This window comes from Podarcis vaucheri, assembly GCF_965113315.1.
Source record: "Podarcis vaucheri genome assembly, chromosome: 13".
NCBI lineage: Eukaryota > Metazoa > Chordata > Lepidosauria > Squamata > Lacertidae > Podarcis > Podarcis vaucheri.
This window is the reverse complement of record NC_138751.1, coordinates 32,771,568-32,796,885: the sequence shown is the minus strand read 5'-3', so window position 1 is coordinate 32,796,885 and position 25,318 is coordinate 32,771,568. Positions and strand designations below refer to the sequence as shown.

General features: G+C 44.1%; 1 protein-coding gene and 1 long non-coding RNA gene across 7 annotated transcripts in view; one reads left to right on the top strand and one right to left on the bottom strand.

Annotated features, from left to right (window-relative positions):
- Positions 1-3,311: 3,311 nt before the first annotated feature.
- Positions 3,312-24,668, bottom strand: LOC309517877. The gene is made up of 3 exons (XR_014213319.1): positions 24,555-24,668; positions 23,754-23,821; positions 3,312-3,997 (listed from the first exon to the last, which is right to left on the bottom strand). It is a non-coding gene; the product is annotated as an uncharacterized lncRNA (long non-coding RNA).
- MLLT6 (MLLT6, PHD finger containing) overlaps positions 4,242-25,318 on the top strand; it is a 109,535-nt gene continuing 88,458 nt past the window's right edge. For 4 of the 6 annotated variants that reach the window (XM_082197179.1, XM_082197181.1, XM_082197183.1 and 1 more), the window contains exons 1-2: positions 4,243-4,961; positions 24,595-24,674. In XM_082197179.1, the coding sequence (XP_082053305.1) occupies positions 4,853-4,961; positions 24,595-24,674 (189 nt within the window). In that variant the 5' untranslated portion in view covers positions 4,243-4,852. Of the gene's footprint in view, positions 4,962-24,594; positions 24,675-25,318 lie in introns of all 6 variants that reach the window. The other 2 variants (XM_082197182.1, XM_082197180.1) reach the window with 1 other exon arrangement.

Sequence of the window (25,318 nt, the reverse complement as noted above, 5' to 3'; positions counted from 1 at the left end):
GAGTTAGGTAGGTGACAACCAAACAGGGCCTTTTCACTGACGAGGCCTGAATTATGGATCACACTTCTTAGACATGTTCTCCTGTATCTTTTAGGTGCCTTGCAAAGCCCGCCTGTTCTCTTGGGCTACTTGATAGCTTTTTAAATTTTTTTTAAAAGTGATATCTAGTCCTCCCTTTTAATTACACTGGCTCGCATTTTTAATTTCTTCAGTTTCAGTTGCTTAACTGCTGTTTTGTTGAAGTAGTATGATTTTACTAGCCACCTTGAGACATACACGAAAGATAACCATTCCCCCTCCCCCCAGATCGATAAGAAAAGAAATATTACAACCCCTAGCAAGTCTGTTATTATTTTAGTTCAGGTATGTAGTGGAGGGACTCGCAGTGTCTCCCTCAGAAGGGTTTAACGGTCAGTCCCCCTTCACAGGGAACAGTGGGAGCTGCAACTCAGTGAAGGGAATAAGGATCTCCTCACAACTGATAGCACCCTTAACAAACTACAGTTCCCATAATTATTTGGGGGGATAGCTATGGCTGTTTAAAGCGGTATCATAGCACTATCAATGTATAGTGTGGATGTATAGAATCATAGAATTGTAGAGTTGGAAGGGACCCCAAGGGATCTAGTCCCACCCCCTGCAATGCCAACGCAGGAATGTGTCCTGAATTGTAAATACAAATGGACTGGGCTGCTGGTTATGATGCATAAGTCTCAGGAACAGCTGACCATATATCAGCTTTCATTTTCCTTCTTTGTACTGGTGCTGCAGCTTTGAGATAATGGGGTCCCTTGAGCCAAAAAGGCTTCTGGCCTGCTCCAATTGACAACAGCTGTCCAAATGTAAGAGACATTCCCATCCCCACAATGTAATATCTTCTGCATGTAAGTCAAAAGCTCTACCTTTACATTAAGTCAGCAGAGTGGTAAACACCACCAGCCCTGACACCGAGGCACCCACTGACTGGTGGAGTTAATTTATGGAATTTTCTGCCCCACAAGGTGGTTATGGCCATGCATTTAGATGTATTTCCAAGGCCATTAGACAAATAGAGGTTGAATCTATCATTTGGCAACAGCCATGCAAGTAGTTGAATGGAGTTTCAGAGGCAGTATACCTACCCCACCCCAGGTATCTGATTGGCCAGTGTCAGAAACAAGGTGATGGATTGGAAGGGCCATTGGTCTCTCTTGGCAGGTCTCAAAGTGTTAAGGGTTGTTCCCCTGCGTTGGTCCTCTTTGCTTCAGTGATGGCGTTTGCTCAAGGGAGCTTTGTGGTAGATTCTGCCCCCAGGTTCATTCTTCAGAGCTAGAGGCGCGCCATTTGCATTTTGAACCACAAGCACGAGAATTGCTTGGGCCTGTCCCCAAAGAGAGAATCACTGGGTGGTATCCAAGGTTAGTCATACTCCTAATAAACGCACTGAAATTAATAGACATGACTAACTAAGGCCCATTAATTTCATTGTGGGCCTACACTCGGTATAATTAAGGCTGTGTGCACATTACTGTTTACTTTGGCTCCAGTGTGCTCCCACTGCTGGCTTTTGAATCTGTGTACGCATAGCATTACCCACGATGCAGAGCTATTCTGTAGCTTCTTGAGAAAGGCTGCTGTTTGCTGTGTTTTCCCTCAAATGAGCTTCAATAGCTTATGACCTATAAAGCCGTAACTGGTTTGGGCCCAGGCTACCTGATGTATTGCCCAGGTGCTAAGATCCTCTTGGCCCCATCGACACCAGAAGCACAATTGGTGGTGACAGGAGAGAATCTTTTCTGTGGCTGCTCCCATGTTGTGGAATCGGCCCCCAAGAGAGGTCAGGTAGGTTCCCTCTTTGTTAACCCTCTACAGTGGTACCTCGCAAGATGAATGCCTCGCAAGACGAAAAAGGCGCAAGACGAAAGAGTTTTCCGCTTTTTGAGTCGTTCCGCAAGACGAATTTCCCTATGGGCTTGCTTCGCAAGACGAAACGTCTTGCGAGTTCTTGCGAGTTTGTTTCCTTTTTCTTAAAGCCCCTAAGCCGCTAAGCCGTTAATAGCCGCTAAGCCACTAAGCCGCTAATAGCCGCTAAGCCGCTAATAGCCGTGCTTCACAAGACGAAAAAACCGCAAGACGAAGAGACTCGCGGAACTGATTAATTTCGTCTTGCGAGGCACCACTGTACTGGAAATCCAAGACCTTCCTTTTCAGACAGGCTTTTGAAAATTAAAGCGCAGACAATACTGATCGCTGGGCTGCGGTCAGAGCAAACTGTTGGTTTCGAATGTGTTCTGCTGCATTTTAATTATTGTTTTTGTTTTTATTATTTTGTACTTTACAAGGTTTTAAGTGTTGTATCCCTTGAATCCCAACTTGGGGGGCAAAGGCAGTATTAGAAATACACAAAAAATTACTAATAATCTAAAATAAATACTTAAGCCAAATTCATTTCGCAGTAAAGCTAAGCGTGTACATTTCAGACAGTGGGGGGCAGCTCATGTGCAGGTTAATGAATAGGTGCTGGGAGAGTTTTAGGCATGGAGAAACGAAACAGGTGATGCGCTTCAAGTGAAGACATTCTTTGCCCCTCTCTGGCGCATACAGCAATGTGCAAACGTGACTTGAAGTGCCGTAGGTTGGGGGAACAACCCTGCTGTATTTTAAGCTGCTAATCTGTTCATAGCCTAGGTAAGTGGTTCCAGTGTGTCAACCTGTACTTACCGTTCAGACACTATTTGCCATTTATTTTATTTACTGCATTTTTACTTTGCTTTTTGGACAAGTATTGTCTCCAACATGGATCAAGAATAGGGAGGGGGAAAGAGAGAGACAGAGAGAAAGGCCCTGCCATCAGTCTTATGAACTTAAAAGACAAGAAACACAAAGGCAATTGAGTGGAGGGAAAAGATAGAGGGAGACCAGTTCTTCAAGGCCAGAACAAAGCTATGAGGGCATTCATATCCAGCTCAGGCCACGCTGATCTCTGCTTGCTGGCATTTTTGCTTGAATAGCAAGTTTCTCCTGTTGTTCTTCTGAAATCTACCCTCCTGTCCCTTAAGCCTTGGAGATCTAACTCTTGCTCTCTGAGAACAAGGCCTTGCCCTCTTCAGTCAGCACTTCTGGTATCTGAGGAGCGCGATCAGGTCCCTTTCAAACATAAACCCAAAGTTACAGTGCTGTAAGAAAATTATTAGGTTTTCCATTGTGACCGTTTGGTTGGTTGGACCTAAAGGCGTTACCAAACTTGCTTTGGGGTTTTTCCTTTTTCCGAATGAGTCAGCAAGGCTACCTCCAACTCTGCTTTGAAGAGCATAAAATAGATTTACGGAATCTCCAGGTGTCCTTTTTATTGTGCTTTCAGGATGAGTTGTGCTCGTGATCCTGTATTCAGTGCTGCTTTAGTGCCTGCAGAAGTTTCAGGTGGAAAATACAGTTGTGTTTCAAATCAGCTCACGACCCGCCACCTCCTCCTGAAATCCTGTAACTTTTTATACCTCTTAGGGTCTCTCTTGACTGTGTTTTTTCGTGGTTTTTTTGGGGGGTGAGTGTATTCTGCGACATGTCACTGACATGGCAATAGTGCATTAGTTTATACTGGGCAGTCCACACATTCCATTTCATTAGCTGTACTGCAACGTGTCTCCAAAATTATTGCATTATTGCCGCCTGGCATTTGCGCTATAGCATAACAAAACCTATAAACCGGAAGAACATTTGCAGTATTAAAAAGTTGCAGAATTTCAGTAAGGATAGGCGCAGCTGGGAAACAAAGCATTTGTATGTCTACCTCTCAACTTTTGCGGGCACAAACAATCCTGAAAGCTGGCTTATGTATAACCGCCCCAATATCAGAATGAGCTTGAATCATCAGTGAACGCACACTAATAAAAGGATGTCTAGAGGACAAGTTTCAGTATATATAGCGATAGGTTTCAAAATCCACACGCTCCTCTTGTTGTTGGGGGGGGGGGTCCACTTCTCCTCACTGGCCGAAGGGTGGCGCTGGCGGAACCCTTATCTGTCAAAAGAAGGCAACGTTACAGATAATAGGATTTAAGGGGGTGGTGGGAGATATTCCTCCTTTTTTCCCTTTTGGTCCTTTGCTTGCTTGATCGCTCCATATTGAACAACGACCAAAAAAAAAAAAAAAAGGAAAAGGGGGGAAAAGAAGGGAGGGTGGAAATGTTGCTCGTGCACTTCAGATGCCAGATCCGTTCCCCTGGATGAAGAGAAAGGAAAGGAAGAAAAGGCGGCGGTGGCGGGGGTGGGTGGGGGACCCCGAACACTTCAATAATTGCAAAAGGGAGCTGCTGGCGGGGGTGGGGAGGAAGGAAGCAGAAAAATACCTCCCTCCCAAGTGAGGCAGCTGTTCCTGAACCTAAGACTTTGCAAGCGCGTGGAGCCATGATTGCTGGGTTGTGGGCTGTGTGCCGCCAAGGCGACGTTTTGTGCGTGTGTGCGTGAGTCTAGCTTGTGTGCATGCGTGTGTGTGAGTGTGTGTGTTTGTGTGTATGACTAGCAACCGCGTCTGCTTCAGCTCAAGCAATGCCGCCGATCTCCGGTTTGCAAATAACAATGTGGCATTTTTGTCCTGCGGGGAGGCTCCGGAGTCCCCTTCTTTTTTTCCCTCCGCCGTCCTAGCAAGATTGTTGTCTCTGAAAGGCGAATCGGAGAGAGAGAGAGAGAGCTGGGGAGGGAAGGTGGGGTGGGGGGGAGAGAGGAGGGAGAGAAACAAACCCGGAGATTATAAAAGAAGGAAGAAAAGGACGAGGAGTGACTGCGTGTTTGGAAACAACAACATCACCATCACCCCCAACGACAACAAACAGTAGGGTAGTAGGAGGAAACCAGCTCAGAAGAAACTTATGGAAGAATGAAGGAGATGGTGGGTGGCTGCTGCGTTTGTTCCGATGAGCGGGGCTGGGCTGAAAACCCCCTGGTGTACTGTGATGGGCATGGCTGTAACGTGGCGGTGCATCAAGGTAAGACCCCCCCCCACCAATCCCTCCGTATTGACACCTTTTCCATCCCTCCGTCCCTCCCTACGCCTCTCTTTCCTTCCCTCCCTCCCTCCCCAGCCAAGCCCCACTTTGCATCTTAACTCTTTGCCAGACTAGATGCATATATCTATATAAATCTATGTGCGCGTATATATCTATAGCTCTGGCGATGGAGTCAACAGAGAGAGAGAGAGATGTGGTGTAATTTCCCCTCCATTCATCTCAAGCCTTTGCAAAGCTTTGAGCAAATAATAACAACGATAATGATAATAATAATAAAAGAGGTTTAGGCATGGAGTTGCAAAAAAGAAAAGAAAAACGGGTGGGAGGATTTTAAGTGTGCGTCGTTGTTATTCATAGTAAGTAGTGTGATTTCTATTGTTCTGTATAACGGTATTCTTGACAGGGCCTTCTTGGGGAGGGGGATGCAGAAGCGCAACCTTAGGAAGAAAGGGGGGTGTCGGAGCTGTGTCTGTATCGCTGGGAGGGCAGGTTTCTTTTAATTCTGCTAGTGCCGGGAAGGGGGGGGGCAGATCTTAGGCTTCCCCTCCTCTCACTGATGTGTGTGTGTATGTTTATCGCTTTGTTTTGTTTTTTTATTTATGCGTTTTTAATTGCACCGGCCTATAAAGGGATGTGTGTGTGAGAGAGAGAGAAAGAGGGAGATCTAAAACAGCAGCAGAGACAGAAAGGTTATACGGGGGTGGGCGGCTTGTTGTGTTCATGTTCATGTTTGTATTTGTATTATTATATTATTTGACGTAGCTTCAGAAGAATCGTATGGCTGTGACCTCTGACGGTCTCCCTCAGCTTCCTTCCGGATTAGCAGGGGTGCTATTATTAGCCACCCTGCTGTCACTTTTTTTTTCTGTGTGGGTTGTGTGTGTGTGTAGAAGGGGTGCTCTAGCCTGCAGTTTCAAGGTAAGCTAGGGAAGGGGGGGTGATGTATACCAGAGAGAGATGGAGCAGAATTTGGGGGACATCCCTTCTCTGCAAAAGAACACATTTGAGCAAGGAAAACAGTGTGTGCGGTTTGTGTGCCTCTGGGCTACTATTCTGTCTCTTAGTAGATCATTAACACTGGAAACAGAAGGGCAAGGAGGAATCACCTCAGCTGCACCCAGCCCCACAGATCTAGGGCTGGTGCTGAGCCTGGCGTTATCTTTTCCAACAGGGCTTTGCTTACTAAAATAAATGAAAGTAAAAGAACGACCAACCGTTGTGGGAACATCACAGGCTCCCTTATACCGAGTCAAGCCATTGGTCCACCTAGAAAGTGTTGTCAACATTGTACTGTCAACACTGTATGTATGGGCAGCTAGTCTTTGCCGCCTGTACTGGAAAGATGCCAGGAACTGAACCTGGAACCTTTGGATGCTCTACCGCTAAGATACAGCACTTAGGCTTACCCCACAGGTCCCCTGTCTCTGATCCCTAATCCGAGATGCATGAAAGCTGCCGCCTGTGGTTATTCTGTAGTGTGGAGGAAAGGCACTCTGTCCATGCTCACAAGCGCTGTCTTCGCACATCAAAAGCCATGTGTTTATAGACAGGATTTTGAGCTTTGATGAAAGTTGAGCTTCTTTACCATGATATACTGAGCTTGGCGTGTTTCATGTTTTATCCTGTTCCAATGAGTGGTGCTAATTCGGAGCAGACCCATTGAAATCAATGAACTTAAGTAACTTAGGCACCATATTAATAACACCAGATGTCACCCAGTCTGTTTTGCTTTTATATAAATTTTAAATAGCTGGTTTTATTTCTAGTGGCTTTGAATGACAGAAAAGTAGGAAATAATTATGTTTTGTTTATCTATCTATCATCTATCTATCTATCTATCTAGGTAATTAATTAATATATAATTAATATTTTATTTTTTATTTCTTAATCCCGCCTAAGCATTTAAATTCTATGCAGCAATTTAACATGTTTCCAAGCTGAGTCTTGGTTTTGAAGATAGCTTTTGGGACTCCGTTTGACATTTAGCCTTAAAATGAAATCCCATTCGTTCACTAGTTTTGATGCTGCCTCTCAAATCACCTGCCCATTAAAAACAATTCATGCACATAAGAAAGTGAGGAAAGGCACTTGCAAAAGGGAAACTGGTGAAGGGTTGCAAAAAAAGTTAGCCAAATCAGGAAAGGATTGTAGCTCAGGGATAGAGCCTGCCATGTAAATAAGCCCACAAAGTTAGTAGCCTGCAACAAAATTCAGTTGGCCGCTAGTAACCTGCATTTCCATGCTGGTTACAGAGGAAGGAAGCCCCCTCCATCAAAGTCTACAAAGGGGGGGCTACTAGAGCAAACAATCTAACCCCTGCCTTCTGCCATGGTGGCTGACAGAGGAGGGAAGGATTGACCCTTTCCTTCTCTGCCTTCATGGAATTTCATTCATTCGCCTGGTTGGATTTCCTGATCACCCATGGCTACCAAGCAAATGGTTAAATACAAAGCTGAGTGGACCAAATGCTTTGAGTGGACCAGTTCAGTCCCAGGCATCTCTAAGACTGGGATGGATTCCTACCAGAGATGCTGGAGAACAGCTACCAATCAAGGTAGATAGCATTGAGCTTGATGGACCAATGGTCTGATTTGCTATTAGGCAGCTTCCTGTGTTCCTACCTCGAAAGTTGTTGGGAAGGGCACAGCACCTGAGCCCAGTTTCCCCAAAGGCTAGGTACCTTGCCCTTTGTCTTTCTTTTCCTGAGAAATCTGTGACAGCAGCTCTTTCAGCAAGGACCCTTTCAGGAAGACTTAACGGTTGATACAACTGTTTGCTAAATCCTAGACCAAAAAAGCAACTAGGCTGCAATCTGTAAATACGTTCTGTGTATATTCTGGTCTGGTCAAGGGATGGATGCCGATGTAAGCATTATGCTGTTGTGCACAGGGAGTCAGAGATGCATTGTCTTGAATGCATGAAAAGGAAATAAACAACAACCTGACTTTTAGAAGACATCGGAAGGGATGTATTTATAGGGAAGTTTTTTAATGTTTGATGTTTTATTGTGGTTTATAATTTGTCGGAAGCTGCCCAGAATGGCTGAGGCAACCCAATCAGTTGGGCAGCATATTAATAAATAATAATAATAATAATAATAATAATAATAATAATAATAATCCCTGTCCACTCCCTCTCCATAGGAAGGGAGTAAGGTGGGGCAGAATCCTACTCACTGACAGGAATGCTTTGCTAGGCAATAGGAAATACATTGCCTGGTTTAGGAATAGCCAGTTAATGGTCTGTGGCCTGCTTTTGGTCTCCAGAACTATTTCATCTAGCCAAATTGTATGGCTAAAAAATGCCCTTAGTTACTCTCATAAGGTAAATAAAAATAGAAATAGATTTTAGGAGGAGGAGAAAGAAAAAGACAATGTGTAGTACAATGATTAAACTTTGGGGACTAGAACTCAGAGCTTCACCTGACCATAAAGTTCACAGTTTGGTCATTGAATATGAAGCAAGTTTTATAAAATATTAATAGTTGTTACATTTTTGTTTCATACAAGGCAGGCTTGCTTACTTTGTATGACCAGAACAAGAAGCTGTTTATTATTGAGGCTAATATAGGCTTCCTCAAACTCTGCCCTCCAGATGTTTTTGGCTTACAACTCCCATCATCCCTAGCTAGCAGGACCAGTGGTCAGGGATGATGGGGATTGTAGTCTCAGAACATCTGGAGGGCCGAGTTTGAGGAAGCCTGGGCTAATACACAACTACTGTACAAAGGAAAATTAATGTAAACACAAGAACAAGCTAAAGGGTGGAGTCTTTGCTCCTCCAACCCATAATAACTGGAGACAATATTTAACTCTATAATTACCAATTGCTACTACTACGATGATATCACAGCTTTCAAAAAATCATCAAGAAATTACACCAACCGTCTTGCACTAGACATGGACGAGGATATAGCTCATGGGAAAAGCAAGGTGTACCTTTCAGATATCATAATAACTTCTGGACAGCTGTGGAATGGTTTGTCTGCTTTTGCTATGATAAACTCCCCATGATGCTGTTACAGTGAACAATTAAGACAGCACACAATATTCCTTTCTTGGAGCGTTTAGGGGATTTCCTAGTAAGGCTGGAAGATAGATGCTCTGCCTTATGCGAACAGTTTTGGGGGATTTTGCATGTAGGGGAAGGAACAGGGTTAAGGCACTTCAAGAATTTGCTTCCTCACATCAAAAGGTTCAACAAGCATTTCCTTTTTTATTTTTTCTTTGCTTGTCAAGCCTCCGCTCTAATTGTTCATTAGGTCATCTCAGTTCGCAGAGTTGGTGAACATCAGGGAAAGGAAAAGCCTGTTTGCAGCGGTGAGAGTGACTTCAGATGTCAAGTGTGTGTTTACCTCTGTGTCCTTGGGCAGCTGCTGGGGCTCCAGCAGGACTCTGGCAGGACCCACTGACAATGCCTGTCCCGGGACACAACTATTTTTTTCTAGCCTAGCACTCCAAGTCTAGCCACCACATACCGTACATTTTCTCTGCTCTGGGGTATCATTGGAGATTAAAATGAAGGCTTGACCCAGCTATCCAGAGCACCAGGTTAAACCCACCAGGGCGCACTGACAGGGGTGCCCACTACAGCCCAATTTCCCCGGGGCTTCCCTTAAACCTGGAGCCAGCCCTCATATGTGTGACCTCTTTGTGTTTCCCTCTGTGTACCAGACGATTATTCCTCAAGACCAGAGTAGATCTGATGGGGATAGTCACACTTGTTTATTCATAGGTCTGTCCCATTAAAATTTGAAATGGGGGTGGCTTTTTTATATATATAGGCTTAGATGTGAGACATTTAAACAGCAAATGTCGTTTGTTTGTTTATATTATCAATGCTATTAATTGCATTTATATCTTACCTTTCCCCCAAGGAGCTCGGGGTTTCCCCACTTCATCTCCACAACAGCCTTGTGAGGTTGGTTAGGCTGTGAGATGGTGGTGATTGGCCAAAGATCACCCAATGAACTTTGTGGTTGTGTGTGGACTCGAACCCAGATCTCCCAAGTCCTAGTCTAACACTCTAACCACTACACCAAACTAGTCGCTTGTATTATGTCTAGGTTGGGCCTCAGGAGCACCCATAGCTCAGGCCATCTCTTTGGTGTGCTGCACTGAGCTACCGTTGGGGAAACAATTTAATCCATATATGGAGCACAAATCCCCTCATTTTTTAATAAAGGGTAGCATTATAGATCTTATGAGTTATATAAGACAGCAACCACCACAAATGCTCATACGCAACACTGTTTTTAGTGCAATATAAGTTTGAATCTGGGGATAATGGGCCTTTGACCTTCGCTTAGCCTTCCATAATCTCTCTGGACTGACCCATCTCCCAAAATTTTCATGTTTCTATGTATTTGGTAGCATATGAAATGTTTTCCTAGTACAGTGGTACCTCGGGTTAAGTACTTAATTCGTTCCGGAGGTCCTTTCTTAACCTGAAACTGTACTTAACCTGAAGCACCACTTTAGCTAATGGGGCCTCCTGCTGCTGCCGCGCTGCCGGAGCACAATTTCTGTTCTCATCCTGAAGCAAAGTTCTTAACCCGAGGTACTATTTCTGGGTTAGCGGCGTCTGTAACCCGAAGCGTCTGTAACCTGAAGCGTCTGTAACCCGAGGTACCACTGTATTGTGTAAAGTGGTCCGTAGTGTCATGGAAAGCACAGAGGACACAGCAGTCAAGAAGCCGAACAACAACTTTGTTGTGTTTGTGGAAGAAAAACAGAGCAGCTGTCTGAAACACTCGACTCCACCTACTGACTAAACTGTATAATGATACTATCCACACTGAGACAGGACAAAGATGGGAAAGAAGTCAGGGGTTTGTTAAACCAGAACTGGGGTAGAACTTGAAGGCTATAAGAGACAGTTGCAGCAGCCCAGTGAGGAAGGCGTGGCTTGTGAGGGACTTAATGTCTGGCTAATTTAGCAGCATCTTCCAGGCCAGGAGGTTGAGCGTGGCAGCCAGAGCACCTGAGAACTAAAGGAGAACAGAAATATGTATGCCTTTGCTCTATAACTCTAGTCTATTTTATGGTGTTTCTAATGTAGTGTTAGGTGCCTCAAAGGCTTCAGTTAACAGGCAGGTTATAAATACTCTCAACTACATAAATAATAATGTGCCTCTTTTCCAGCAGCGACAGTATAAGGCTCCATGGCCTACTTTGCCAACTCTGTTAGCGCCCTCTTCCATGGGCTGGAGGCTGGGATAGGGTAAATTTGCCAGCCACAAGTGGATTTTGGGAATGTGATTCACTGACTGAGGCTGTCCACAAAGTATGTGACCAGACCCTCCAAGTGTCCCTATTTTCCAGGGACAGTCCTGGATTTACAGAAGCCGTCCCAGTTTCTGATTTGATCCCAGAATGCCCTGCTTTTCCTTAGGATGTCCCTATTTATATCAGAAATGTTGGAGGGTATGGAGTTATGTGACACCCCCCCCGAGCCAAATAGATTAGTAACTATACAACCTTTAGAAGACACCTGAAGGCAGCCCTGTATAGGGAAGCTTTTAATGTTTAATTACTTATTATGTTTTAATATATGCTGGAAGCCGCCCAGAGTGGCTGGGGCAACCCAGTTGGATGTGTGGGGTATAATATTATTATTATTAAGGACATTGCTATTTTCATCGGAGAAATGTTTGAGGGTATGTGTGACAACTAAATGTTAAAGAAAGGAGAACACCACTCTTGTACTTTCCTCTCCCCATAGCATGTCACACATGATATTGTGCATGCCTTTGGCATAATTTTTTATATATTTAGTTTTATCCGGAGCTAAGACTTATTCAGAGCAGACCCATTGAAATTAAAAGGCCCAAGTTAGTCACATTCATTATTTTCCATGGGTCTACTCATAGCAGGACTAACATTCTTCACAACCTAATAATTTCAGAGTCTTTCAATGTAATCTTATGCACATCTACTTGGAAGAAAATCTTATTTGAGTTTACTGTAACTTGCTCCCAGGTAAATGTGTATAAAATTCCAGGCTGAAAAACATGATTCTTGGAGAGGGCAGCATGCAAATATTCATTTGTCACATCACCCAAATGTGCATTTCAATAATGAATACGTTTAGCCCGTTTTGATTGACACATTTCATTTCTGATGTAAAAAGTCACAAGAAAGGACTGAAAGTGCATAATAAGAAACACAGCTGCACTTCACAAGCAAGTCAGGCTCTCTCTCTCCCCCCCCCCTTTTATTGTTACATTACCCTCATTCCCTGATAAACTGGTGTTCCGTTTCATGCATAAATTTAAAATTTATTAATCAGGCAGCCCAATACAGGTTGTTGCCAAACAGAAACGTGCGAGCATATATACATAAGAATTATACATAAGAAACAAACACTTGACCTTTACAAAAATTAAACATAGATCGAAAAGCAGAACCTTAAATACACAGGGGAATCTTCCTGCATAAAAGATAGCAAACAGGTACAGACAGTAAACAGGACATGGGAACAGGAGGCTAAGGGATGTGAAGCTGAGAACAGGCAAAGATTAAGCCAAGTGGAAAGTCATGCGAACACAGCGGGTCATGGGAAAAGCAAGCACATCTGCCTGCTGGCACTAAGAAACTATGTGCCGTGATTATGCTCGATAAGCAAATGCATGGGCTGATGTCAGGTTTCAAACCGTATTCCTTTCCTCATTTGTCACAAGCAAGCAGGAAGGGCGGTAGCTCAGCGGCCGTAGAGCACCAGCTCTGCATGCCTTGGCTCCCTTGGCCTCTCCAGATCAGCCTGGGGAAAATTCCCATCTTAGCTCCAGAGAGTTGCAGCCTGCCAGTGTGGACAATATTGAGCCGGAATGGAGAGAGTATAAGGCCTCACTGAAAGTATGTTCCTCACTGTTGCCATTTTGCTGCCCCTGCCTACCTCTTTTATTTGTGGCATCTTTTATGAAAGCCCCTGATTAAATTGTCAAATTAGACATGTACACGTGTCCCTATTTTCTGGGCAAGATTCGTGGTTTCCTGTTATGAGACCGGAAATTCCATGTATCTGGAAATCTTCCTTCCTTCCTTACCCGTATAAACAGCATTTAAGCCATTATGGGCAAATTAGACAATTGGCTTTTTGACAGAAGCCGGCACCAAACCTATTAGTGCCCCCTACAATCTCATATTAGTCCTTTAAAATGGGCAGTCGGCCACATTTGTTGTGTATGACTCAGTTGGAACTGTGCTTGTTTCGTAAGTGCAGGATTTGGGTGCTGTGTGAAGAATCCGGTACTTTTTTCACCTGAGAAGCCACTAGTCCTTAGCACTGAGAAAACAGCCTTGATAATCTGGGCATTGCCTGCTAAGATTGCAAAAGCTGGAGCGTGAGGCTGAGCGGGACTTCCAGCAGGGAGAACCTTGATGAGATATTTCCTTTGGATTGTAAAGGAAGGTTGTTTAAGGTCAGAAACCAGCTCCTCCCTCCCCCACCCCTCAAAATATTTGCCGAAGAAATAAGTGCTTTGTCTACAATGAATGGGTGGGCATGACTTGTTAGCTGATAAAAGAATTTTTGGCTTATTAATCATCTGCCTTTTAGCCAGTGAATGGAGGAAAGAAATTTCAATACATTTGTATTTTGCCAAGCACTCAGTATAGGTGTCTTGTTAAGTTTCTGACATACTGATTGAAGTGTAAGGTAACTTACAATTAAGTCTACAAAAGCTAATATTCATTGTTAGAAAAGCTTTCTTTAGTACGTCCTTTTTCCTCTTCCTATTATAGAAAACATGCCATAACCAATAAGAGTCTGTAGGTGAAAAAAAATGGTCCCTATAGATTAATCAGGTAAAGCTTTAGTTGATAAATCTGCTAATGAAACCGATGGATCAGGCTTTCAGGGCTAACATATTTCTCATATGCTCCAAATATGTGATGTCATGGTTAGAGCGTTGGACAAGGACCAGGGAGACCCAGGTACCAATTATTTGGATAATAATTAGATGAGCAGTGCTGGCTTCAGCCAAAGCCCATCTAGTCCAACATTCTGTTCTCACAGTGGACAACCAGATGTTTATCCTCGTAGGGAAGCTATAAGCCATTGATGGCCTTCTCCTCTGTGAATTTGTCTAATCTTCTTTTGAAGCCTTCCATGTTAGTGGCCGTCATGACTTCTGGTGGGAGCGAACTCCATAGTTTAACTGTGTGTTGTGTGATGAAGTTCTTTATTTTGTCTGTCCTAAATTTTCATTGGATGTCCCCCAAAGAGGGAGAAATTTCTCCCTATCCACTTTTCCAAACCACGCATGTTGAAGTTCAGTCTATAATAATAATAATAATAATAATTTATTATTTGTACCCCGCCCATCTGGCTGGGTTTCCCCAGCCACTCTGGGCGGCTTCCAACAAAGATGAAAGATACAGTGGTGCCCTGCAAGACGAATGCCTCGCAAGATGGAAAACCCGCTACACAAAAGGGTTTTCTGTTTTTGACCTGCTTCGCAAGACGAATTTCCCTATGGGCTTGCTTCGCAAGACGAAAACGTCTCGTGAGTGTTCCGATTTTTCCCCGCTCCCCCCTTTTTCTAAGCCGCTAAGCCGCTAATAGACTTTTAGCCGCTTAGCCGCTAAGCCTTTAATAGCCGCTAAGCCGCTAATAGGGTTGCTTCGCAAGTCGAAAAAACCGCTAGACGAAGAGACTCACGGAACGGATTATTTTCGTCTTGCGAGGCACCACTGTACACTAAAATGTCACATATTAAAAACTTCCCTGAACAGGGCTGCCTTCAGATGTCTTCTGAATGTCAGGTAGATGTTTATCGCTTTGACATCTGATGGGAGGGCGGGCGTTCCACAGGGCAGGCGCCACTACCGAGATGGCCCTCTGCCTTGTTTCCTGTAACTTGGCCTCCCACAGTGAGGGAACCGCCAGAAGGCCCTCGGAGCTGGACCTCAGTGTCCGGGCAGAACGATGGGGGAGGAGACGCTCCTTCAGATATACTGGACCGCGGCTGTTTAGGGCTTTAAAGGTCAGCACCAACACTTTGAATTGTGCTCGGAAACGTACTGGGAGCCAATGTAGGTCTTTCAAGACCGGTGTTATATGGTCTCGGCAGCCGCTCCCAGTCACCACTCTAGCTGCCGCATTCTGGTGACCCCAGTCACATCGCTTAGGAGGAGAAACTGGGAAGGCTCTTTGAAGGATGGATGGGATATGTTTGCACCTAGGCAAGTCTCATTGTTTTCAATGAACTTACTCCAGGTATTTGTGTCCATGGTTGTAGCCTAAATATCCCCATTTATCAGGGCCAGACACAGCTTTCTGGTTTTTATTCCAGGTAAATTGCAGCCCCGTGCTTTGCCTTTTGGGATGCCTTGCTGCAATGTTGTTCACATGAGATGCCAAACTCTGAGACATCGTCCATCAATGCTCAGCTATCGCCCTGGGGTTTTGACAGCTTAAATATCTGGGAGTAGTATATCAACAGTGCTGTATACATCTTGCCCTTAGTACACAGTCATGTTAATGAATATGCATGAACATTTAAAGGCGGGAGCTGCCAGGCTTCAAACTTGAAGGGTATATTTTATTTCTCAGTCCTGAGGCTTACCAACCAGAATCAGGCGGAAAATAGAGATTCGGGGTAGACAGAATGACATACCATTAGAAGTAAGAGGCAGCGTACCCAAAGAACCTGTTCAGTCCAGGAGGGTTTTTTTTAAAGTACCAGGACTGAGCTTTTACACATAAATCTGCTCCTAGCTTTCTGCTAACCTTTCTTCATTTCAGTAGCCTAATTTAGATTTTTTTAAAAAGCATTATTGTTGCTGCTACTGTATTGTTAAATGATTAGACCCAGAAATCCTTGCTGATCCTATTGCAAATCATGTAGGGATCTCTCAGCAGACCTGAATTTGCCCTCTGCCCATTCCTGCATCCATCCATCCATCCATCCATCCATCCATCCATCCAGGTAGATAGATTTCATCCTCACCTTTCCTCCAAGGAGCTCAAGGCGATTCACACGGTCCTTTCCACCCTGTTTTATCCTCGCAACACCTCTGTGAGGCAGGTCAGGCTGAGAGATGATGACTGGCCCAAGGTCACCCAGGGAGCTTCATTACTAAGGGATTTGAGCACAAGTCTTTGAAGTCCTGGTCCAACATTCTAACCCGGGGCAGGCAACCTATGGCCCTGCAAATGTTGTTGGACTACATTTCCCATCATCCCTTACCATTCGCCATGCTGCCTGCGGCTGACGAGATCAACGAGCAAAGGGAGCACATGTTCCCTTTTTCCTGTTCTAGTATGTCTTTAAAAGAACATATATCCCTCCTCTTAAAACCAGCACAGGACAGGCTGTGGCAGAATAAACGGAAACAGCGCGCAGAGCAGACTGGCCTTCAGCGATTTGTAATGATGGTGGTGGTGGCAGAACCTTGAGCAGTGATCCTTGTTATGAGCAAGGGGAATTACAAGTATGTCCCTGTTTCCATTTGTGAAACATGGGAGGGTATGATGATTTGCAGACAGGATTGTTGTCACTTAACCGAAGTCAAAGATGGAGTGTCCAGGAATACTGAACTACCCACGGGCACTGTTTTGAGTTTGTGAAAAGCGAAGCTTTTTGTCAGGTCTGTCACAGAGCAGGGGCAAGCGGTTGTTCCTCAGTTGCATTATTCAGGGCAAGGCAGTCCTCTGCATTGCTACTCCATCACACTACCTCCTCTCCAATACATTTACAGTGGTACCTTGGGGCTCAAACTTAATCTGTTCCAGAAGTCCGTTCCAAAACCAAAGCGTTCCAAAACCAAGGTGCACTTTCCCATAGAAAGTAATGCAAAATGGATTAATCCGTTCCAGACTTTTAAAAACAACCCCTAAAACAGCAATTTAACATGAATTTCACTATCTAATGAGACCATCGATCCATAAAATGAAAGCAATAAACAATGTACTGCAGTCATACAATCAATCAATCAATCAATCAATCAGTAGCTGAACTGGGTTCTTCCACACAGTCACAAAAACAAAACAAAAAAGAGCCGCAAAAACATAAACGCAAAATAAATAGCAAAAACAGACAGACCTCAGTGTGGCACTCAAATCAGAAGCGTAACAATCACACTTGGCTTCCAAAAAATGTTTGCAAACCGAAACACCTACGGTTTGCAGTGTTTGGGTTCCAAGTTGTTTGAGTACCAAGGTGTTTGAGAACCAAGGCACTACTGTATTGTTTTCATTTATTGTGTTCTTCAAACTCGTATGCTTGGGCTACAATCCTAGGCATACGTACCAGGGAGTAAGTCCCACTGAACACAGTGGATCTTACTTTATTTTATATTTTATTTAAGATATTTACCATATTGGCCTGAATATAAGATGCACCAGAATATAAACCACACCTTTAAAATGTAGGGGGGAAAGGAAAAAAAGCTCCCAGGCTGCTTTCTCCGGGCAGGAGGGGGGGAGCTACGCCACTTTTCCAGCAGCCTTCCCCCCTTCCCCCTTCTTTCAGACAGCATCGGGGAGGCTTGGGAGCCGCAGTTGGGATGGGCGCTGTTGTACCGCACCCCCAACAGCCCTCATGGTGCATAGCTGTCAAGCGTCCCTTATTTGGCGGAACAGTCCCTTATCCCAGTGCCATGTCCCGCTGCTGTCCCTTATTGATGAGGCTTCATTTGGTTGCTGGCTGGGCTTCCTGCCTTTGGCTCGGAGGGGCTCAGAAGTTGAACATACCTGTGTCTGGAAAATCCCTTATTTTGGCTGCTGATCCCTTATTTTCGAGGCTGCTGGTCCCTTATTTTCAAATCTGTAAGTTGACAGCTATGTCATGGTGGCATCCTGGGCTGGAGGGGGGAGCTCTCCATTCTGGCCTTGGAAGACAAGGCAGGACTACGGACCTAGGACAGCTGTTTCAGCAGTGATATTGTAGGGTTGTGAAAATAAGCTGCACTTTAACTTTTCATGGTCGGAATTTGGGGGGAAAGTGTAGCTTATATTCGGGCCAATATGGTACATACTACTTTATTCTTTGCATTTCAGCAGTGTACATAAAAAAACCAATCCACAGAGCATGGGGCAATAACAGAATTAAAATGTATCATAAAACCCAAGCACTACCTTAAAATGCTTGATGAAAGTCTTAGCGATGCACCTAAATTTCAGCAAGGAGGGTGTCTGTCTAAGCTCAAGGTGGGAAGGAGTTTCACAAGCTTGGGCCCACTACACTCAATGCATACAGACATAGGACTGTGCTGTAAAGTTCATCCATAAAGGTAAAGGTAAAGGGACCCCTGACCATTAGGTCCAGTCGTGGCTGACTCTGGGGTTGCAGCGCTCATCTCACTTTATTGGCCGAGGGAGCCGGCATACAGCTTCCGGGTCATGTGGCCAGCATGACTAAGCCGCTTCTGGCGAACCAGAGCAGTACACGGAAACACTGTTTACCTTTCCGCTGGAGCAGTACCTATTTATCTACTTGCACTTTGACGTGCTTTCGAACTGCTAGGTTGGCAGGAGCTGGGACCGAACAACGGGAGCTCATCCGGTTGCAGGGATTCGATCCGCCGACCTTCTGATTGGCAAGTCCTAGGCTCTGTGGTTTAACCCACAGCGCCACTCGCGTCCCACTAAAAAAAAAGTTTATACTAAAAAAGTTCATCCATAGATAGTCTTTATTTTCTGCAGTGGTATAGCACCATGATTTGCAACACTGCACTGATGCATTTGATCCTATGAGCTTCCTAAAAGAAATAAAACAACAGAGCACATTGTGAGAACATTTATAAGTGGGTCCTTCTGTATTCATTTTAATATACTGCCAATTTGAAGCTGTCTCTTGATGCTGAGTGCTTATGGTGCCTATCTCTTAAATGGGACAAAAATGGATCCACTTCACTGCTCCCAGATTAACAGGCAAGCAGGATATCACGCAGATGTCCACCAGGTTGAAAAAGAGTTCTCTGTAATTCAGAAGACAAAATTGTAATTCAAACTCTAGTTTGAAAAACTGGAGAGGAAAGTGAAGGTGTTAAATTAATTTGCTCTTGATTTGGACTTTAGGAACATGGTTAAGTATGCTTCATAGGACTGAAGCATTTGTGGCAAAGGAAGGAGAAAAAGTGCCATGGATCTTAAAGGAAATTCTGCCTGAGTGAGAAGCCAGCTTCTTAAGTTCTCTGGCATAAGTTCTGTGTATGTAGGTGAATAATGAGATGCTCAGTTCTCTGCCCTAGTAACCAAAAAGGTACAGTCGCTGGAGGATTGCTTCCATGTAGCATTCTTAGTTTCAGCAAACAGAGAGGGAGGTGGCAAAAGATAGGAAATGTGCCAGTTCCAGAATCTAATTATGCCAGTCTTTAGTTCTCCACATTGCCACATCAATTTATGAATATTTTTTAAAAGTTCTCATGAACATTCATCAGCATTTTGGTGCAAATTTCTCCCCATATACACATTTTTGTATGCCATTTTGCTGAAGCTACACATTTTTGCAAAGCAATTTCCCCAGATATAATGCATTCTTGTATGCTTGCTTTCACTATTATATGCATTTTTATGCACATTTTACCCCAGTTTACATGGCTGGAGACCTGTACTGCAAAAATGGGAGAAGTGTGACTTTCGAAGGTTTGCTGCATTTCAGTTTGTATACTGTTTTAGAAAGAGCAAATTGGGTAGGTTTGCCTTTAAATGTGGATCGAATCAAGTTTCCTCACCCCCCCCCCCATCCATAGTGGTGGCACTTGCAAAACGTTATTTGACTTATTTGGCTTTATTTCAATATGATGAAATGAATGTGCTACGGCACATTCTGTGCAATCATTCTGCATTGTCAGAAATTGCATTCTAATCTCTTCAACCATGGTGTGAGTCAAGCAAACGTGCTTATATTGAGTGAATTTGGGTGCAGTATTTTGCTTTGCTTCAGGGAAGGGCCAAAGCACTCAGCAGGACATTGAGCCCTTCATTGTGACTGCTGGGAATACTCGCTTAATTTAAGCCAGAGCGCAATTTAGGGAGGGCAGCCAGGGACAGACCCACAAACACACTCTCTCACATGTTTCAGATCACGTGGACCAATATCTCTTGGCCAGCTTTGCTGGTTCTGCACTCTGAATGACTATTCATATAAACAGCGAAGTGTTCTTGTGCTCTAAGTATGCATGCCAATTACCAAAGTCACAAACCCTTCTTCTGAAAAAGAAATGGAAGGGTAAATCTCTGGCAGCAGTGCTATAATTATTATGGGGAATAAAAAGAGTCACTGCATCACATGTTCTTAAAATAAGCAGCCTTTTTTGTGGTAACTTACAGTGCAATTCTGTACGCGTCTGTTCATAAGTAAGCCCATCTGAATCCATTTGGACTTACTCCCATGCAAAGTATGTATAGGATTGCACCTTTAGTCTTAAATATATCCAAAAGAGGAGCTTTCAAGCTTGTGGACAAACTCTGTATCTCTGCCTCCCTCCCTCTCCTACTAATACGTACATGAAATAGTTCTCCTGAATGTCAGTGCTAATCTCTGGGTGACTTGAAGCTGTACTCATAGAGAAAAGACCAACTGGGCATGCACAGAGTGTTTTCTTCTCCCTGTTGCGTAACTGCAGCTGGTGCCATTCAGTATTTATCCAGTCACCTGAAGATTAGCTTTCAGAACAGGAACCAAGATGCCCAGTCTGCCCTGAACACCTCTCATGTTACATAAAGCTGTAAATTCTACAAAGACCTTTTGTTTTTGATAAGCAAAGTTTTAAAATAGCAATGCAAATATACCGTATTTTTTGCACCATAACACTCACTTTTTTCCTCCTAGAAAGTAAGGGGAAATGTCTGTGCGTGTTATGGAGGAAATGCCTATGGGTGGCATGCCTACGGATTTTCCTCCTCTAAAAACTACGTGCGTGTTATGGTCGGGTGCGTGTTATAGAGCGAAAAATACGGGATATATTCATTTGCAATGTTGATGCACTTTTATCGATTGCATTTTCCCTCATTTATAAGTTTGTATGCTTTCTTTCCTGCCCCTATCCTTTGTTCTCTTCCTTGCCTTCGTAACATATTCCTTTCAGCTCTTCCATGAAACAGGAAGGAATATAAACAGGAAGGGATTTTAATACAATTTCTCAGTGGCGCTGGATTATTCTTGCCTCTCCTGCTAAAGTGGGAACCAAGACCTTTTCGTCTGCCAGAGCTTTTATATATAGCTCTCTGTTTTCCATACTTGTCTGGACTCCTGGACTCTTTTTGGGGAGTTGGCCTTTCCCTCCTGATTTCAATGCGCCATCTTTTCTTTTTTTAAAAAATAACAACCCACAACAACCTTCTTTTGGCTCAAGTTAAGTTCTGAGCCATAGATAGAGGCATGGAAGAAACCTGTACATTTACATCTGGCCTGGGTTGTTGTAGGCTGCTGTCCAACAACACCAGGTCTGCCAAAGTGTTGCAAATCACAAGGAGAGAGTGATTTATGCTCTAGCCCCCAGCCCCCTTTCCTCGCTGCTTTTTTTTTTGCTGAATTACACCAAAAAATCCATCTAGATTCTGTGACCAAATTTTGGGAAGCTCACAGGTACGGAGCATAGCTCCAAGTTTCTCCCCTTCGTGTTTTGTTTCCAGCGTCTAGTATTCAGAGTTTATATATTTCATTTTAAACCCTACTTGCTGCTCAAACTCAAGATACTGTTCCCACCGTAGGATTCCGTGTAGCAGTTCCAAAGAACACAATAAAACAGTCCTCATAACCTCTAGCTCTAGGGTGGGGAAACTTTCTCAGCCTGGGGGCCACATTCCACCATAGGCAGCCTTACAAGGGCCAATGGTGGGCGGAGCAATGGCTACAACACATACCTTTGCACAGCAGGCTGTATTCCAGCTTCTCACAAGTCAGAGATTTTTACACACACACACACACCTCCCCACCCTCCATCCTGGAGAGCAAGAAGCAGTGAGAAGAGTTGGAGGGTGGTGGTGGTGGGAGCCTTCTCCGTGTTGGTGCCCTGCCTGTGGAATTCCCTCCCCAGGAAGGCTTGCCTGGCGCCAACAGCGTTGTACTTTCAGAATGAGACCAGGGTGTTCCTTTATTCTCCTGGCATTTTGACTTTTTGGGGGCGGGTGGGTGAGAGGGATGAGCTGCAGCAGCTTTGTGTGTTTTCATTTGGATTGTATTTTCTGTATTATGCTTTTAGTTTTGTAAGATCTCATGGCAAACTGCCTTGAAAGCGTGCCTGAATGCTCGTGTTTATAGAGAGTTTGCAACCCATGTTTATTGGTAGGAATGATGTCCTTTGGCTTGTCTGTACAGTGTAATCCTAGGCATGTCTATGCAGTGGGAATTACAGCAGAAATGACTGGCAGAATCCGAGACCAGGGAGAAGAGATGGTGAAAGAAGACTGGAAGAAATTTAAAGACTATTTACAGAAATATTGTAAAATTAATGAATGCTAGAAGGATGTTGGATAGAAACTAAGGGGTTTCCAGCTGTAATGCTTTAGGAGATAGGAAAAAAAAGGTTTACAAATGGGTAAAAGCTTAATGGTAAGGATTTGCTGAACTAACAAATTGAAGTGGAATACAAAGAAGGGAGGTATGAGGAGGTCTGGGGAAATAAGTGTAAGGAAGATATGTTATGGAAAATTATTTGTTTTTAAACTGTTTTTATGTTGTATTTTGTATTTTGTTTCTTTTTATTTTTCATTTTCATTGTTATATTTTAAAAACTTTAATAAATATCTTTTTTAAAAAAATGCAGTTGGAATTACACACAAACCTCCAGGTACATGTATGTAGCAGCCTTCCCCAAACTGGTGCCCTCCAGAAGTTTTGGGCTACCTCTCTATTGAGCACACATCCTGATTTTTCTGCAGGGAGATTAGATGACATTGACTATTATTGAGCATTCATTGCGATGTGTTTGCGGGAAGGTTGGAGCAAGCATTAGCCCACACTTTCCAACGCATTTCCCCTGTCAGTCGAAAACTCTGCTCTCTTGGGGAAGCAGGTTTGTTATGTGAGATTTCGCAAGCAACTCTGATTTATAGAATTGTAGGTTTGAGAGGGACCGCAAAGGATCCTCTGGTCCAGCTCCCCTGCAATGCAGGAATCTGTGCAATCAGAATTTGCTGGCCTGTTATTGAATCCTGCATGAAAGCAGTAATAATCTGGAAGCACCCTACAGATGTGGCCCGTGGCGAGGGATGATAGGTGTTGTAGGACCCAGCCCTGCTTGGTCCCAAGTCTCGAGGCAGTGTAACACATTCATTGTGCCACCCTATGCCTGCCTCCTCAGAGTAAGCCTCGCCAAAATCAGGAAAGGGTGCACAGAATTGGAGACTGAAGTATTCTTCCACATTTCTAAGCAAATCCTTGGCACCTCCAATTTAGCCCTACCTGGAGATGCCATTGCTTGAACAAATGATCTACCCCTAAGCTACAGCCCTCCCCACCTGGTCAAGGGTCGTCGTATTTCCAGGTAGGGCTTCAAGGAGATAACTAGCAAATTCCTTCCAAAAAATACTTCTAAAACAGAGTTTCTCAAACTTGGGTCTCCAGCTGTTTTGGGACTACAGTTCCCATCATCCCTGACCACTGACCTTGCTAGCTAGGGATGATGGGAGTTGTAGTCCAGAAAACTTGGAGAGACCCAAGCTTGGGAAACTGTGTTCTAAAACCTGTTGTCAAAATTGTTTCTCAATGGTTAAGTTCAGTAAATTAAAGCTGAGTGGGAGCAGCTGCTTTTAAGTTCGGATACTTTTATCCATGAGCACCTTCTTCAAATGAATACTTTTCTTTAAGTTACCTCTTACCTTTTTAAGCACTGTGCCAGGTTCAAAGAGTTTCCCCCTACAGGATCACTTGACTGACAGAAACGTTCCTAAAAGAAGCAGATTTTATTCTTCAGATGGAAGGTCTTAAAACCTAGGCAGGCAAATCGGTGCTCCCAATGGGGCAGTGTACTGCTAACCCTACCTTGCTACAGCTATAGAGCTCAAAACTAAAGTCTGGTTGTAGGACCTTAGAGCTGAGCTGCCTTTTTAAGATGAAGGTTGTCAACAAACCGTGGACTCGCTGAGGGGTAGAATTTATATGGTTCTTTTTTGAGGGGAAGGGAACACTGCTTTGATCTAGCAAGCTCAGGTCTGCTCTCAATTTGCCTTAATTGACAATAACTTTTTGGAAACACTACTCACAACAAAGGGAAAGGCAGGCAACTACGTACTCTATGGAACTTAGCTTTGCAGAGTGCTCCTTCCAAAGCAGGGAGAGTTGGCAGATTTGCAGCCTGGTAGGCCTGCACAACTTAGGAACCCACCAAGCTGAATGGAGCCACTAGCTCAAGTTGTGGCCTGCCAATTGCTTGAAAACCTCCTGTTTTGTGGTGTGGGCAGGCCACAAAAAACCAGAAGGTTTATTGAGCTGTCTCCTATGACTGGCTGGATGTGTTTGGCTCAGTGCATCACAAGTAGTGCAGGCATACAGCATGAGGTTTGAGAAGTCCAGCCGAGCCTCTAAGAGACTGAATAAGGGGGGGGAAGGGTTGTGTTAGAGGGGACCAGCCCAGATTTGCAGCTGGAATAGGAGCTGCTAAACATACACACAGTACATACCCGCACATTTCACTCTTTGAATTTTCCTCTTCCCTCACAGCGTGCTATGGAATTGTTCAGGTTCCCACTGGACCGTGGTTTTGTCGAAAATGTGAATCCCAAGAAAGAGCCGCCAGGGTGGTGAGTATGTCAGAAGAATTGCCCTGTGCTGGGTCAGGCCCAAGTTCCATTTAACCCAGCATCCTGTTACCGACAGTGATCAGCCAGGTGCGTCTGTGAAGCTCACAGAAACAGAACATGAAGGCAGCAGCCTGCTTAGGTTGTCATCTGAAATGTTGAGGTAGATTGCCTCTGAAGGTGGAGGCTGAGGCCAGTGAGCACTAGGCAACTAAATGGTTGGCACTGGTGCCTACATAATTTGCCAGTTTCTCCACACCTATGCAGACCTGGTTCTAGGGTCACTATCTGAGGTGGGCACAGAAGTAGCACTCCCTGTCTGCATTTATTTATTTTTTACCTCATGTGACCCCCTGTATTGCAGGAGCACCTATATTTCACATTTTCTCTCTAGCTCTATACATTGAGTGGCTATTATTCTAAAAAACAACAACAACAGCAATGACTTTATATGTGCTAGGAGGTGTTTAAAATTTCTGCGGTGCCCAAAATTCAGGGCCCCTCCCACCTCTCGCCTTCCATTCTGCTTATTTCACTACATCATAGCTGTGTTTTTAAAAGGGGACAAATAGTCTTTCCTTTTTTTCCCCCTTGGTCATTTAATTTTGCACATCCCCAATAATGTCCCTCCCACCCTTAGAGTTGCC